Raw genomic sequence first — 16233 nt, forward strand, 5'->3', positions numbered from 1 at the left:
GTCAAGTTGTGAGTCACTTTATAAACCTCTGTTGTCACCTAACTGATTTTCTAGCTACTAAAGCTCCACATTGTCTTACCGTTTGTAGAACAGAAAAGATTATCCTGAGATCTTACCTGAGAAAATGTGGATAAGATCCCTAGTATCCCTGTAGGAGTCTTCTTGGTGGCCCATAGGGTAGGGAAACCCCTCTTCAGTATCTGGCAGAGACTTGGAGCCTAGTGCACTGTACAACACTGCAATTGTGTCTACTGTCAGAGACGTGAACAGTCGCTGCTTTAACCTCCACGTGCCAGTGAACAGACATTTGGAGAAGGGAGGAGATTAAAAAAAGGAACGGAACCAAATTTCCAAATATGTACTGTAAGAATTTATGGAAATAAGAGAACCTTTTCATTTTCTTTTTTTGGTTAGAAAACTAAATTTACCTTGGGAAGGGAGGGAGTTCTCTGAGGAAGAAGCCAAAGCAAATTTTCTTCACAGACTTCCTTTCCCACGCAGACTCCCACGTGGCGCTTACTGTGGCCCTTAAATCTGAAAAACCAAGGCAACCATTTTCTTAGCAACCAGAGAGCCAATCAAAAACCCAGTCAAAGCACCCCAACTAAAATAAAGCCATCACCATGGGCACCATCCAGCTGGTTGAAAAAGGGGAAGTAGACTAACTTAAGTCAGCCATCTTGTTCTTGGTGAAACGTTGGGAAACTTTTTTCATTGCCTGAATGATTTTATTTTGTCAGCAGAACTGGGTTGGGGTGTGGGATAGATACAGTTATATCCAACCCTGTGGAACGAGACCTTGCCTCTAAGGATTACCATGCTGACAGCTTTTCAAAGCTACATCTCTTAAAGAACATCCTCGGAGATCAAGGTCCTTGGACTTTTGTAATCCGAGCCGTTATGGCTCATGCTTTACTTGAGCAGGGCTTTGTTACCTACGGCCTAATGCCTGGGTTGTTGTGGCTGCCAGCTGAACAGCTCTCTGCCTTTAGTGTCTAATGGTCCTTTTTCATCTTTGTTTTGTGAATGACCTTAGAGAGCATCTTGGTCCAGTGATATGCAATCTCTGTCCATCAGAATGCCAGGATTCTAGGGAAGTGCCTCAGGGAAGGAGGAAGGCCGTCAGACTGGGCTCCTCTTCTTGCCTCAACTAGAGCAGCTCTTGGCTTATCGGTTTTGGGGGGGGGGGGGGATCACATAAGATCAGTTGGAAGCTAACCGGTTCTGTTTTTCTTCTGAAAGAAGGTAAGAGAAAGGAAAGAAGAGAGAGACCAAGGTAGGGAAGAAAGGAGGGAGGAGGTAAATGGAGAAGGGAAGAAAGGGGATGAGAAAGAGGAGGGGACGAGATGGGTGGGCCTCCTGTGCCCACCTCAGCTGTGAATTGTGAACTCCCTGACTTGCACTTCATTGGGACCGTAAGAGACAGCCTGCACAGGGTCGCTGGCCGCCCGTGCTGCTTCTGCTGCAAGGAGAATACTGAGAGCAAATGCTTCTGTAACCCGTAATGCAGGCCGGGGTGCTCCGAGGGGCTTTCTGTCTCAGCTCATTTAATTCTCTCAGCAGATTGAAGTCATGTACTCAGGTTCCCCCACGTAGCAGTGTCTGAGCACCAGGTATGTCTGGCTTCAGAGTCTGTGCTTTTGACTGCTTCTCTGATAATGATCCAGGGATACGAGATACAATAGAAAACCTGCCATTTATTGAGGATTTCCCTTGTGCCGGGCGCTGTACCGGCTGCTTTACGTTCACCAACTCGCTTACTCCTCAATCAGTGGATGAGGATTATAGGACTCGCTTAGTCCTATAGCCTGTGAAGTAAGTGTCGTTTCAGATGAGGCAACAGAAGCGTAGCGGAATCAGTAACTTGCCTGAGATCACACAGTTGTGAGTGGTGAAGCCAGCTGGACCGGGGAGTCAGACTCCAGAGGCCAAGCTCCTAACCAGCATGCTATGCTCCCAAAACAGACAGATCAAACCCTAGTTTCTAACCAGATAGTTGTTAACAGGGACGTGACCTGGGACTGCCCCTGCCTCCTCCTTCCCTTCATGAGAAAGAAAATGCGTGGGGGGCGGGGACTACACACTCAGGACAGTCGGCACTCAGACCACCTTTCTTCTCGTGGTGAAGAGCAGTGATAACGACCCAGCAGAGGACCAGTAGCAACTGCCTTTGTTTCCTCACTGTGTTTGTGCTTGACTCACTACAGAGCTGGAAGAGTCTCAGAGAAAGTGCCCGCCATGCTGGTATAAATTTGCCAATACCTTCCTCATCTGGGAGTGTCACCCGTACTGGATAAAACTGAAAGAGATTGTGAACTTGATCGTCATGGACCCTTTTGTGGACTTGGCCATCACCATCTGCATTGTCCTGAACACCCTGTTTATGGCCATGGAGCACCATCCCATGACACCACAATTTGAACACGTCTTGGCTGTAGGAAATCTGGTAAGATGGAACATGGTCTCCTGATTTTATGATCTGAATGTGTTTTGCCTGTAGGACATCTTTTTCTGATATTGGAAGCTGGAGTTTAGTTGAAAAGAAAGTAATAGTTAATTGGAAGACAAATGCTTCCACATATGGCGTAGCCCCAGCCACTTCTGCTCGCTGTTGTGATCCCTTGGCTGTTTCCTCTTTCTGCAGAACTTTGAAGACGTCATTTAGGAGCTATTGGCAGAAAACCAGCCATGGTGACAGAATGGGAGGCATGGTGCAGTGGGTTGGTTTCAGCAACCTGAGCCAAGGACTTCTGGATTTTTTTTCTCATTCTGTTTCTCACATTGATTCCTGCATTACTCCAGCACATCACTTCCCCTTTCACCTTCAGTAACAACCACCACAAAATAGGGGAGCTCTTTTACTGCATTAAACATAACTATAAATTGGCCTGCACTGTCATATCTTAATTATCCGTATGGGGCCTATCTGTGGGAAACTTTTAATTCTAGGCTGGTTTCTCCCTCCCATCCAACTTCTGGGCTCTCATCCAGTTTCTACCGTTAGTTGATCTGTGCCAAATTTATTTTAATGTTAGCTTAAGTCATATATTTAATTTATTATATTATTTAGAAGATAAGAATGAGGGTTTTTTTTAAATAGATGACACAGTGTATTCTGAAGTCAAATAGTTGTGATTTGGGCGTTATCTGTTTTATTTCTTTAGTCCAAAAACCAGGAGGTAATTGAATTTTGATAGGAAAGATTTAGTTGGAAAGAATCCTCTAGGTCGTCGGGGCTTCATTATTCCTTAGGAGTTTCACCATGAGCAAGTCAAATCTAGTGATTCGTTACTTTTGAGTATGATCTCTGCCTGATGTTCTCCCTCCCCCCTCCCCCGCACACACACACACACACACACACACACACACGTCTCACACACACAAAGAGTCTTTACATTAAGTCCTAATATACTGTTAGAGTGTTATAATATCATTTTGAGTTCTGATTATGAAAACACACATGGCAAAGGAGAAGATCCTTTATCTGTTTAGTCCTGGCAGCCTACCATGTTCCCTGGTACACGTCCAGGGTAGTTCTGTGGCCTTTCCACTCTCCATGTCTGAGTTAGTGCCACACTTCAGACTCACTGCTCCAGTATAAACCCTCATGTGCAGCCCGATGAAACATGGGTGGTCTTGAAACAGGACACTTTCATAGGCTGCCCAAGAAATCTGCTGACTCTAAAGGGCTATGTGACTGGCTGACCAGGAGCCATCAAGCAACATTTTGAACCAGTCAACAAAGTGATAGCGATAGGAGCTTTATTTTATTAGCCAAGAGTTAAGTAATGAAAAATATGACTTGATAATTTTGTTTGTTGGTGGTGGTGGTATTTTCCCTGTGATGTTTTGTTTTTCTCAAAGTCTTTACTTTTACTTGCTTTTTACAGAACCAGTCCTTGATTTTGAAGGGATTTTGAGAGGCCCTTTCACCTACCACCAGCAGAATTGCCCTCAGACCAGGCCAGCAGATATCGTTATTTTTCCCTTTCTTAAAAATCCGTAGAGACTTAGGGTCACACCTAAATTCGAGTTGTGAGCATTCAGAAGACTTTACTCAGAATCATCGAGAGGAAAGAGGGGAGGAGGGAAGGTCAGCAACTAATATTTCAGGACTCTTTGAAGCAAGCCAACCAAAACCGAATTCTGAAATGAGAAAGCACTCTGGGGGCAAGAATTTTCAAGGGATTGTAAAGAATTGTAAGCATGCAATTAGTAGTTGGGATGGAAAATAGTGAATGGTTCGGGACACTTTGGACTGGCCAGTAAATTGGAGGTGAGCATGAAGGGAAAGAAATGAAGAATGGTACTTAGATTTGGAAGTTTAGTAGCTAAGAGGGAAATAGGATGACTGAGGAAGGAATAGGTTTGGAGTTTAAAATCAAGAGTTCTGTTTTGGACATACTAACTAAACATGCCACTCATTTCTGACCACAAATGTTTGCATCAATAGAATGAGGATAATACCATGTCATCAGTCGTTGGAAGGATAGAATGAGAACCTATAGAGAAGTTTTTGGAATAGTGAAAAGCACTCTATAAATCATAGGAAGTGTATTAGTGTATTCAGTAGCTTGGACATTTTTTTTAAACTAATTGGCTTTATTAAATGATTCGTGAATCAGGCAGCATCCCATCTAACAAGCAGAAGGGAGCTCCCAAAGGCTTGGACGTCTAAAGCAAGTCTTTGACTGAACCTGAGAAAAAGAAGGTGGAAAAGAGTGAGATTGACCAGCTTGTGAAATAGGGAATGACCTTGTCTCACGGTTGGAACTCTGAGGCCTTCCCACAGCTGGGACGGTGAATTGAGCTGCGTTTGTCCATAGATATACAGATGGAGGTTTCTGATGATAGAAGAGAACAGTTTTCTGTAAAGTGAGGGTCCCTCCTACCTCTTCCAACCTCCCCACAAGGAAAAACTTTAATACGAGGAAGAACCTTAAAGATAATTCTATCCAGTCCGTATGTTCCATCGAGGAAATGGAAGCCCAGGGAGGCCATGTGACTTCTACAACTTTTGTGTTATTCAGGAGATAAATGGGGTGCCTGGGGGGCGCAGTCGTTAAGAGTCTGCCTTCGGCTCAGGGCGTGATCCCGGCGATCTGGGATCGAGCCCCACATCAGGCTCCTCCACTGGGAGCCTGCCTCTTCCTCTCCCACTCCCCCTGCTTGTGTTCCCTCTCTCACTGGCTGTCTCTCTCTCTCTGTCAAATAAATAAAATCTTAAAAAAAAAAAAAAAAGAGATAAATGTAAGGATTCTTCTCTTGCCTTTTTTGCAACTATCTGAACACAACAGTGAGTTTATAAGGTATTTTGTTTTGGTTTTTAAGCAATTTTAGTCTTAGAGAAAGGTTTCAGGTACAGTCTAAGACATTTTTTTGGAGAGTAAGTTGCTGACACAGCCTCTCAGCCTTTCACATGTGTGTTTTATGAACAAGTACGCTCTCGTGCAAAACCACAATACAGCCATTGGACTCGGAAAATTCCCGTGCACCTCAGAGCTCATTCATTCTCAGGCCCCTTCAGGTTCTGCCAGAAATCCCAGTCATGTCCTCTCGCCCTGTTCAGGCTCGGCTTTCTATGCTAGACCCCCAGCATCCACACCATTGTCCTCCCTGTGGACCCTCTCCCCACACTTCTCAGGCCCTGACACCCCAGTCCCAATTTCTTTGGGAACTGCTCCATTGAAGCATAAGTTCCTAGGTGAATATTTGAGGACACTCACAAGAGCGCCGTTGTTTGGTTGTTGGTTGATACGTTGTGTGCAATTCTCCTTTTTTCTCCTCCTCGAGAAGCATACCACAGCGCAAATTAGACGGCGTCATAGGGATAGCCTTCAATCTACTCTTTTCCATTTGTAAAAAAGTAATTCTTTCATACCAGCAAACCCCAAATGATGGCAATCCCTGTACGTTGAAATGACATGGTTGCTGACCTCTGTCACAGGCATTTCCACCCGGCATCTGGGTGCCATTCATCCCACTGAAAAGCAACAGTAACTCTGTCAACAATGATTTTCTCTCAGGAGCCAGAGTTCCCACAGTATAAATATTCCGTGGTCAGTTAGCCAGTGCTTATTACTGAGCATGTCCTGTGTGGTCACCAGAACCGGTGGGGCAGCAAGTCCGGGCTCTACTTGGTCTGCAGTAAGCAGGCTGACGTTTCTGTATAGAGAAAGCTTCCGTGGGCTTACGCTGCGGGTGAGCTGTCTGTCAGGGATCGATTAGCTGCCCTCGCGGGGATGTCCATCTGTAGGTGCTTAGCACGCACCGTGAACTTTGATTTTGCTTAACTGGATCTCTCTGGGAATATTTTCTTTCAGTTCTAGAATACTGCATCTGCAGTTTAGAAAAAAGGGGAGCCATGGAAAAGTACACAGACACAAAACCGTACAGCCCATGTATCCATTTTGATTTCCATCACACCATTCTGTTTTGTCATTGCTATATATTCATTGAGTTTCCAAACAGTGTCTGTTATCTAAGTGTTTTCACTATTTCCAATTCTGTCCTCAGACCGTATCTTCAAAGTTTTCCTTACGCTGCTTCCTTTGTAAACTTGGTAACCAGGTAGTTGCAAGCTGTAATTTATTATGAGTTTAAAGCCTATTACATAGAAAGTCCTCCTCTGAAATCATAATATTCAGTAAGAGTCTGATGTTACATGGTTGGCTTAGAATGAGGGTATTGGTCTTGTCGAAACTGGCATTCGTGGGATTTTACTTTCTTACTGCACGTTATGTTACCAAGACCTGTGGGATACAGAAGGCATGGAAACACAGGGTGCTCTGAGGGTAGAAAAGTTGGAGTCGTGTCACACCGGGAAGAAGTCGTTCTCAGACCCGATAAGCTCCCGACCTACAACAGTTATTACATCATTAATTCTCATACTGAAACAATCAAAAGGAAGCACCAAAGTCTCCCAACAATAAGAAAAAAATTGGAGGGGGTGCCTGAGTGGCTCAGTCGGTTAAGCGGCCAGCTCTTGATTTCAGTTCAGGTCATGATCTCAGGGCCCTGGGATCGAGCCCCAGGTCGGGCTCCTCGCTCAGTGAGGAGTCTCGTTTGAGATTCTCTCTCTCTCTCTCCCTCTGCACCTCGCCCTGCTCATGCTCTCTAAATAAATAAATAAATAAATAAATCTTTAATAAAAAGAAAAGAAAGTCCTTTGAGGATATACTCAGTAGAATTTTACACGAGCGATATAAATGGGATTCGGAAGGCTATGGAGCAACATGGATTGAGTTATGATAAGTAAGAAATAAGACCCAAGATATTATGTACTCTGTGATTTTACAACTCTGTCAAAATACATATACATTTGAGAAAAACCAGAAAGGGAGTGCATAAAAACGATAGTTGTATGCAGGATGATGAGGCTATACTTTTTTCCTGTATTTCGCACAGTTCTAGCAGTGTTCTGTTGCTTTTACAATGTAAAATAAAAAATTCGGAAGCATATGTCAACCTTTGACAAGACACATGCTATCAAATCAGGAATAATGCTATATTTTTTCAATAGAATTATAATTCAGTGAGTGTGTGTGTGCTCTTTTTTAGGCAAACATCCCAAACATAAAACATTCAAAATGACTGCTGACCCTTTAGAAGGGGTCCCCTGTGTGGTCTTCCTATTGCTTAAAACAGTTTTTTAAATGCACTCTCGAACAATGTGAATTAGGTGGCTTTGGCAACAGAGATGAGAATGTTGGGACTGAGTACTTGATTCAAGAGGAAAAGAAGTCTCTCCTGCCTCGTGTGGCGTAGTCACGGGACACCTAAGTGCTGATGTCCTCAGATACAGGATTCAACACGGCTAGCTCTCGCAGCTTCTCGGACGTGTCGTGTTCAAAGATAAGGATAAAGGCATTCTCTTTCTATTATTTCTTTTTCTTACCCCCTGCCTTCCCCTCTTTAGGTTTTCACTGGAATTTTCACAGCGGAAATGTTCCTGAAGCTCATAGCCATGGATCCCTACTATTATTTCCAAGAAGGTTGGAACATTTTTGACGGATTTATTGTCTCCCTCAGTTTAATGGAACTGGGTCTAGCAGACGTGGAGGGGCTTTCGGTGCTGCGATCTTTCCGATTGGTATTCCATATTTCTCCAATTTCTTTTTACATTTCCTATCTTGCAGCTACTAAAAAGTTTTGCATAAGTTAATTTGATGATTAAAAAAATCCTTAGCTATATTCTTCTCACAATTCCTGTTGGCAATTTATTGGCTTAGATACTAAAATCTTAAAAATTTTTCTGTTAAGCGCCTGATATAGAAGTTAGTTTTTAATATCAACAAACAGAGGTCCGTTTTAGGAAGTTCCTCTCCTCAGAAAATAATGGATAATCTAAAAGATGAAAAAGGATTCCTAAGGGCTATTCTGAGGTCTAATGAATTTGGTAGTAAATCTGTTTCTTTATCCGAACATCTCCCTGAAATGGAATTTCTCCTTGTTCAGATGTCTCTCATTTCTTCCATCATGGTGACCCCTCCCAGAAAACGGGAATAAAATAGTATTTTTTTTAATTATATTGAAATTAATAGTTGAACATTGGCTTTTTTTCCATAACATTAGCTGAGAAGGGTTTTGTAATGTATTTGAAGAAGTTAATGTTAAAATTACTAAAATGACTTTGAAAGAATAGTTAATGATATCCTCGAAATAGCTTCCCATAAACACAGGGATAAGCGATGTCCTGATTAAGTCCCTTGAGAAGCTGAGTTACTTTGGGGATATCCCACTCAGATTATCAGAACTGGCTTAGGTTTTTCTCTCCCTATTGGGAAAAATACCTAAGCACTTGTAACCGAAAGGATTTTAGGTTTTTTCATCAGGATGTTTAGCATATTGAAGAAAGAGAATTGGAATAGAATGGAATTATTTGTAAAACAGAGGTCCCGCTCAGTCTAAGTCACACATAACCTCTGCCAAGTTTCTGGAACCTCTGCTTACAGTCTTGGGTTAGGATCCAGCCCGCAGTAGACTTTTTGAAAATCGTTCTTATTATCTGGAAGATGAGATGAAGGACTAAGAGGTGGAAGCCTTAGCACAAGTTATTCCTAATAATTAAAAAGCCAGTCAGAAAGGGAAAAAATACAAATGATCCAGATATTCATACGGAGAAACACCTGGTGTATCTTGAACTCTCAGATTAGACTCAAGCTTTTAAGAGGAAGAAAAAATGTTCCGCTCTATGCTGTTGCCTTCTACCTGAATTCCTATTATATCCTGCGTTAGTCATTAACTAATGACGTCTGAAGATGATATCATTTCATTCAGGGGCTTTATGCATTGTAATTCTCAGACTACTAGCTAAGACTTTGTAAATCAGTTATTATAGAACATTGAAGTTTCATGATTGTAGGTAACAGAAGTTCTGTCTTCCGAGTTAATACCATTATAAAGATGTTCGATATATGTGGAACTGCACCTACTAGGGCATTCTGCTTTTCCTCCAAGTTATTCCAAGCATATCCCAAAGTTTCATATCAGCTATTGATTATTTATTGGCAAGCAAAAAGAGAGACATTTGGAATTTTTAAATGCATGTTTTTTTAAAGAGACAGATGATTTTTCACTGTCCTTACCATCCTGATCTTTGTCTTCACTACAACTCACATTTTCCTTGATATGTTCCTTGAGAAGTCAAGGCAAAATCAATAGCAAAAGGATATATTCATGTATGGGTTCTTAAAAAGTGGATTGAGGGGTGCCAGCGTGGCTTAGTTGGTTAAGTGTCCAACTATTGATCTCAGTTCAGGTCTTGATCTCAGGGTCGTGAGTTCAAACCTCCTGTTGGGCTTCATGCTGGGCATGGAGCTTACTTTAAAAAAATAAATAAATAAAAACTGGTTTGACCCAGGGACTAATACAGGGGGCTAGAGGCAGTATTCTTGGTTCCTAGTTTAAGTCTTTCGCTTACTGTGAAATTAATCTATTTTCCCTGTCTATGCCTCACATTCTCCCATTTTAGTCTAAGACAGTTAGAAAGTCCTGGGAACTTCCCAAGGGTGCTCAATAAATTTAAGGTGATCTCACTAGTTTTGTATGTTTTTATTTTAGCCGTGTGGTAAGGAAATGGATTGAGAATCATTTGATTTTTGTTTTGGTTTTTTCCCCTTAGCTCCGTGTCTTCAAGTTGGCCAAATCCTGGCCCACCCTGAACATGCTGATCAAGATTATTGGAAATTCAGTGGGCGCCCTGGGCAACCTGACCCTGGTGCTGGCCATCATTGTCTTCATCTTTGCCGTGGTGGGGATGCAACTCTTTGGAAAGAGCTACAAAGAGTGTGTCTGCAAGATCAACCAGGACTGTGAACTCCCTCGCTGGCACATGAATGACTTCTTCCATTCCTTCCTCATTGTCTTTCGAGTGTTGTGCGGGGAGTGGATTGAGACCATGTGGGACTGCATGGAAGTGGCCGGGCAGGCCATGTGCCTCATTGTCTTCATGATGGTCATGGTTATTGGCAACTTGGTGGTTAGTACGAATTGTAGAACTTCTCATTCTTTGTCCAGAACATCTTACTCTTGACCCAGAAACCCAATGGGCTTGGTCCTACTAGCTTCCATGCCTGTGCTGGGTTTTATTCTTTCTTGGCTCAAGAACCCTAAGGTACAAATGAAGGAAAGGAGACTGCTCTTTACAGAGGCCTGCTGAGTCATAAGCCCCACAACCTGTCAACCCTTTTTCATAGTTTCGGAAACAAAACTCAGCAAAGTTAAGTGACTTTCCTGAAGTCAGGCAACTGGTAAACATCAGGGCTTGTATTAGATCCTCGACTACAAAATCTACGTTCTTTCTACTACAGAAATTTCCTTCATTTAAATTAGAATTTCTCAACCTTGACATTGGTGGCACTTTGGGTTAGATAATTCTTTGTTGTCGGATTGTCCTATGTGTTATAGAATGTTTAGCAGCATTCCTGGCCTCTACCTTTCACGGGCCAGTAACCCCCCCTCAAGTCGTGACAACCAAAAATGTCTCCAGATGTTGCCAGCTGTCCCCTAGGAGGCAAAATTGCCCTCCGTTGAGAACCACCGATCTAAACCGATGGAGGGTTTTTATCTAACTTGTATAAATGGCAGGTGCTTTACTCTGATCTGTCTGCCTGCTGTCTTCTGCCTCTGTATGTAGAATATTCACCAACAGAGATTTTGACGCCATGATTCTCCAAGTGTTGTCAAAGGACTGGCAGCAATGAGATCATTTCAGGGTATGTTAGAAATGTAGAATCTTGGGCCTCACCCCAGAACTACTGAATCTGCATTTTAACAGAACCCCCAGGTGATTGACATGCGCACTAAAGTTTAAGAAGTACTTATCTTTCAGATCAGGTCCAATACAACTTGCAAGTCTAGAGCAAGGGGGGCTGGAAAAAGGCAAACCCAGGTGACCTCCTGTGAGCCCCCTCCAACTCACCCCCATCTTACCAACCATATTCCTTTGTAATTCTACAAATGGTCCAAATAATTTGCATACATATAGTTCATTTATTGTTTCCATCACTCCCACTCTACCCATACTATTACCTCCACCTAAAATGTATTGCTTGCTCTTCTTCAGAAGTGTGACAAAGTAAGGGCCAGTGGTAATCAAGAAGTGAACACCTCTCCCAATTTGTAAAGTAAGTCTTAATAAAAATAAATTAATCTTATTGTCCAACGTGGCAAAATAGACTAGTAAAACAGAAATAATAAAGCTTGCGTCTGATGGCTGGACACTTAGGTATACAACAGAACCCAACAATCACCATCACCATCTTGTTAAACTATTTTATTTTATAAACGTTAGGAAAACAAAGGAAATTAATTCTTAAGATGACACGAACCATATTTCAGTTCTACTTTCTTGATTTGTTGTAGGAAAGCATGGCTCTCCAAGCCCAGTTGTTTTCCCATGTAGGTTCTCCGGGACATCCACTGCTCGTGAACACATGGCATCTGTTTCTTCTTCAATCCTCCCAATAAGCTGTCTCCATCTTTTTCTTCTGTTTGGGGGGAGGAATTTTTTTCCAAAATGGATACAGTTTTTGCTTTTTCTGATTGTAAGACAAGTAATATATTTGGGGGTACATACATATGTATGTAAAACTGTAAGAACCAAGAGAAGAGGTGCTAAATTTGTATTACAACCAAAACCAAACAAACTGCCCACTTGGTGGAAAAGAGTATGGAGGTTCCTCAAAATATTAAAAATAGAATGATCATATGATCCAGTATTTCCATTACTGTGTATTTACCCAAAGAAAACAAAAACAGTAATTAGGAAAGATATATGCTCCCCTATGTTTGCTGCAACAGTATTTACACTAGCCAAGATGTGGAACCACCCAAAGTGTCCATCCATAGGTGAATGGATGAAGAGCTGGGGGTATCTGTACGCAATGGAATATTATGCAGCCATAAAAAGAATGACATCTTGCCATTTGCAACAACATGGATGGATCTAAAGGGTATAAAGCTTAGTGAAATAAGTCAGAGAAAGACAAATACCATTTGATTTTACTCGTGTGGAATTTAAGAAACAAACGAGCAAAGATAAAAGAGACCAAAAAACCCCCAGACTCTTAAATACAGAGAACAAACTAAAGGTTACCAGAGGAGGAGGGGAGGATGGCTGAAAGAGACAAAGAGGATTGAGAGTATGCTTATTGTGATGAGAACTGAGTAATGTGTAGAATTGTTGAATATTGTGCAGCTGAAACTAATATAACACTGTATGTTAATTATACTTCAGTAAAAAAAAAATTTTTTAATGCCCACTTAAAACACTAAGTGGGTCAAACCAAACACAATAGAAACTCTTGTGCCTGTCACATAAGTCTGTGGGCTTCCAGGTTTCATCCTAGCTTAGTGGCTGACTTTACTTGATACCACCTACATTCACTCTCCTTCTTCCTAATGCCCCCGGTACAGGTGCTGAACCTGTTTCTGGCCTTGCTTCTGAGCTCCTTCAGTGCAGACAATCTGGCAGCCACGGACGACGATGGAGAAATGAACAACCTGCAAATCTCAGTCATCCGGATCAAGAAGGGGGTGGCTTGGGCCAAACTGAAAGTTCACGCCTTCATGCAGGCCCACTTCAAGCAGCGCGAGGCCGATGAAGTGAAGCCTCTGGACGAGCTGTATGAAAAGAAGGCCAACTGCATTGCCAACCACACTGGTGCAGACATCCACCGGAATGGTGACTTCCAGAAGAACGGCAATGGCACAACCAGTGGCATTGGCAGCAGCGTGGAGAAGTATATCATTGATGAGGACCACATGTCCTTCATCAACAATCCCAACTTGACCGTGCGCGTGCCCATTGCTGTAGGCGAGTCTGATTTTGAGAACCTCAACACAGAGGATGTTAGCAGCGAGTCGGATCCTGAAGGCAGCAAAGATGTAAGGTCCCAGTCTAGAACCCAACCTCAATTCTGTGTGGGAGCAAACGGGGCCCTGTCTGCTCTTGGGACTGGTTCAGCTGTGGGCTTGGTAGAGGATTGTGGAATAGCCAGCTAGGTTTGAGAGCCAACCCTTATACCCATTGTCATTCTAGACCTTCCCTGGGTGACCTAGTTTCCTGAGATGCTCCTAAATCTGTCTCCATTGCTTCTGGATCGTCTCAGTCAGAGGCTGGAGCAAACCCTCCAGTACTTTCCTGCCCTTAAGCTGAGCTGCAGCACTGAGATCCACCACCAGCCACATTTTGTTTAGGGTGACCTGTGAGCAGACATCATTGTGTTCTACCCAATCCTGACAAGTTGGCCCTCTGGTAATTGTTTGCACCTCTGGAACTGGATGATGATGAGTTTGTAGTAAGAGTTACAAAGAATGCTAGCTGGTCCCTCGTCCGTGCCCGAGATAGAGCAGTCAGCGTGCAGTGGGAGGATCGCTGCAGATGTTGTTGAGCTCCGTTTCCTTTGTGGTTCTAGAAACTGGATGATACTAGCTCCTCTGAAGGAAGCACCATCGATATCAAACCGGAAGTAGAAGAAGCCCCAGTGGAGCAGCCCGAGGAATACTTGGACCCGGACGCCTGCTTCACAGAAGGTGCCAGGGGCAAGGACAAGGGTGGGACTGCCGCCCTGGCACCACTCACGGGTTTCTGCTGGGGCCGGTGGTGGGCTGAGGCGGGGGGCTCCGTGGCCATCTTCAGGAGCTTTGTTCCCTACCTCATCATTTTGAGGGGAGTTGATATTGTTTCCCTTGTTTGGTTCCTACCTGTAGCAAGTTTCTGTTCTCAGACGTTTCTGTGTCCGTTTTCTCTTGGCATCAGCCTAAAACCTGCCATTAGCAAGGCCTGTTCTGTCGTGGCTGTGTCTGCCTCCTAACTACCCTTTTCTCCTCCCTCTCACTGCTTCTTTATAGGACATCTCCCCAACTCCAGAGGGCCTTGCCCTGGTAGCCTTGCAGCATAGCCCCAGCCCTGCCGGCCTCCATGTCTGAGTCAGACGTTGTGGTTCAGCGCTGTACTCCGGGCTGTGTGGTGGGGCAGCGCCTGGTGGGGCCTGGGAGAGCGAGGAGAGGGCAGGTCTGGGCGGGCTCCCTCGGGCTGACCCGCCTCTCCCGCTGGTGCCAGGTTGTGTGCAGCGATTCAAATGCTGCCAGGTGAACATCGAAGAAGGGCTGGGCAAGTCCTGGTGGATCCTGAGGAAGACCTGCTTCCTCATCGTCGAGCACAACTGGTTTGAGACCTTCATCATTTTCATGATTCTGCTCAGCAGCGGTGCCCTGGTGAGTCCAGGGGAGAGGACGGGGAGGGATGGGCTGGGAAGGCTTTGCGGGGACTAGTGGGAGAGACCAGAGGGGGCCCAAGGCCAGTTTCTCTGAGAGCACAGGTGGCCGCGGCCCCGAGGATAATGGTCTGCCTAAGTGCTTTGGGCTGCTGTTTTGAGCCTTTAGGATTAGAATCCACTTATCCACATCTTGATCTTCCTTACACTCAGCATGACCCTTCTCACGTCTGAGACCCCTTTCTATCAGGAGGAGAGCACAAATTAATTATCTTCACTGCTTAGTGTGCCCCATTCTAAGCAACTTCCTAAAATGAACTTCCCTTTCTCACCTAATACCCCAAATATCTTGTTCTTTACTTTTCACTTGCCCCAAATAGGAGAGAGGTTGGCTTCCCCTACCCACCATCTCCCCTCACACCCTAACTGGTTGGGAGAACCCGTGGCATTAGCAAATACTTAGAGAGCCAGGTCTCTGGTGTAAAGGTTGTTCATATTCACAGAGTCGTAAGTACTTAATCATTGATCAGTGAGGCACAGGGGACACCGAACACGCAGCCTCCTCCCCTGCTGGAACTAATTATCTGGGCATTTGCTTTCATTTTAGCTGGCTTGTAACTGAGGGGACCTGGACATAGCCAGGGGTGAGGGAGCTGTTCCCCAGTTGGATAGATTTGAGGACAGGAGGGACTTAGAGGTGCTGCACATTTTCCTTGTTCAAGTTAAGGGAAAGCTGGAGAATGCAGAATTTTCGAAATGCTTTTAAAGAAAGCAGGCACACTCATGTAGAGATGGAACCAAAGCCTAATCTGGATGCAGAAAATAGCAAGAGAGAAGCCCCAAATTTAGTGTTAAGGATCCTGACAGTGATTTGAGAAGTTTCTCACCAACTGGTGAGGTAGGCGAATCAGAGAAGCTGAAATGGAGGCAGTAGGTGGCAAAGAAGAGTCCATGGGGAGTGGGGGACACGAGGGGGGGATTATGCAGGAAAGCGGCTGGACAAATGCAGGAGGCTGGAGAGTTGGCTTGGTAGCCTGGATCTGAGCGAGGGGGAGTCACTATCCTGCCTGCCCTGGGCCTTTATTGCCTCCACAGGCATTCCCCCAGTTCTCACTGAGGTGCGGTGCAGGCCCCTGAGAGAGGACAGCACAGTCTCTGCCCTCGAGACAAGGGAGGGCCGGACTCAGGCCAGCGTGGGGAGGAAGGTGTTTTGTGACTGGCGATCTAGTAAACAGAAACCCAGAATTAAGAGAACACACCTCATCTTCTGGCTCTTCTCTTTCTCGTCGCCACAAAAAATAAAAGCAGCAGTGAAACAAAAGTTTTTAACTTTCTTTACTGCTCACCTTTGACAGTTTTTCTTTATTGTAGACGAATAAGACGGGGGTACTTGGCTCAGTACATGAAGACCCTGTGCGATTAGCAGGCGTGAGACCTAAGAATGGCGAAGCGAAGGGGCGCCTGGGTGGCGCAGTTGGTTGAGCGCTGACTCTTGATTTAGGCTCAGGTCATG

General features: G+C 44.2%; 1 protein-coding gene across 2 annotated transcripts in view; it reads left to right on the forward strand.

Moving 5' to 3' along the window:
- SCN8A (sodium voltage-gated channel alpha subunit 8) overlaps positions 1-16233 on the forward strand; it is a 111670-nt gene that overhangs the window by 70493 nt on the left and 24944 nt on the right. For both annotated transcript variants that reach the window (XM_026501841.4, XM_026501840.4), the window contains exons 13-18: positions 2208-2446; positions 7919-8092; positions 10124-10480; positions 12919-13389; positions 13920-14037; positions 14567-14721. In XM_026501841.4, coding sequence (XP_026357626.2) covers positions 2208-2446; positions 7919-8092; positions 10124-10480; positions 12919-13389; positions 13920-14037; positions 14567-14721 — 1514 coding nt within the window. The remainder of the gene's footprint in view (positions 1-2207; positions 2447-7918; positions 8093-10123; positions 10481-12918; positions 13390-13919; positions 14038-14566; positions 14722-16233) is intronic.

This window comes from Ursus arctos, unplaced genomic scaffold (assembly GCF_023065955.2).
Source record: "Ursus arctos isolate Adak ecotype North America unplaced genomic scaffold, UrsArc2.0 scaffold_26, whole genome shotgun sequence".
Lineage (NCBI taxonomy): Eukaryota > Metazoa > Chordata > Mammalia > Carnivora > Ursidae > Ursus > Ursus arctos.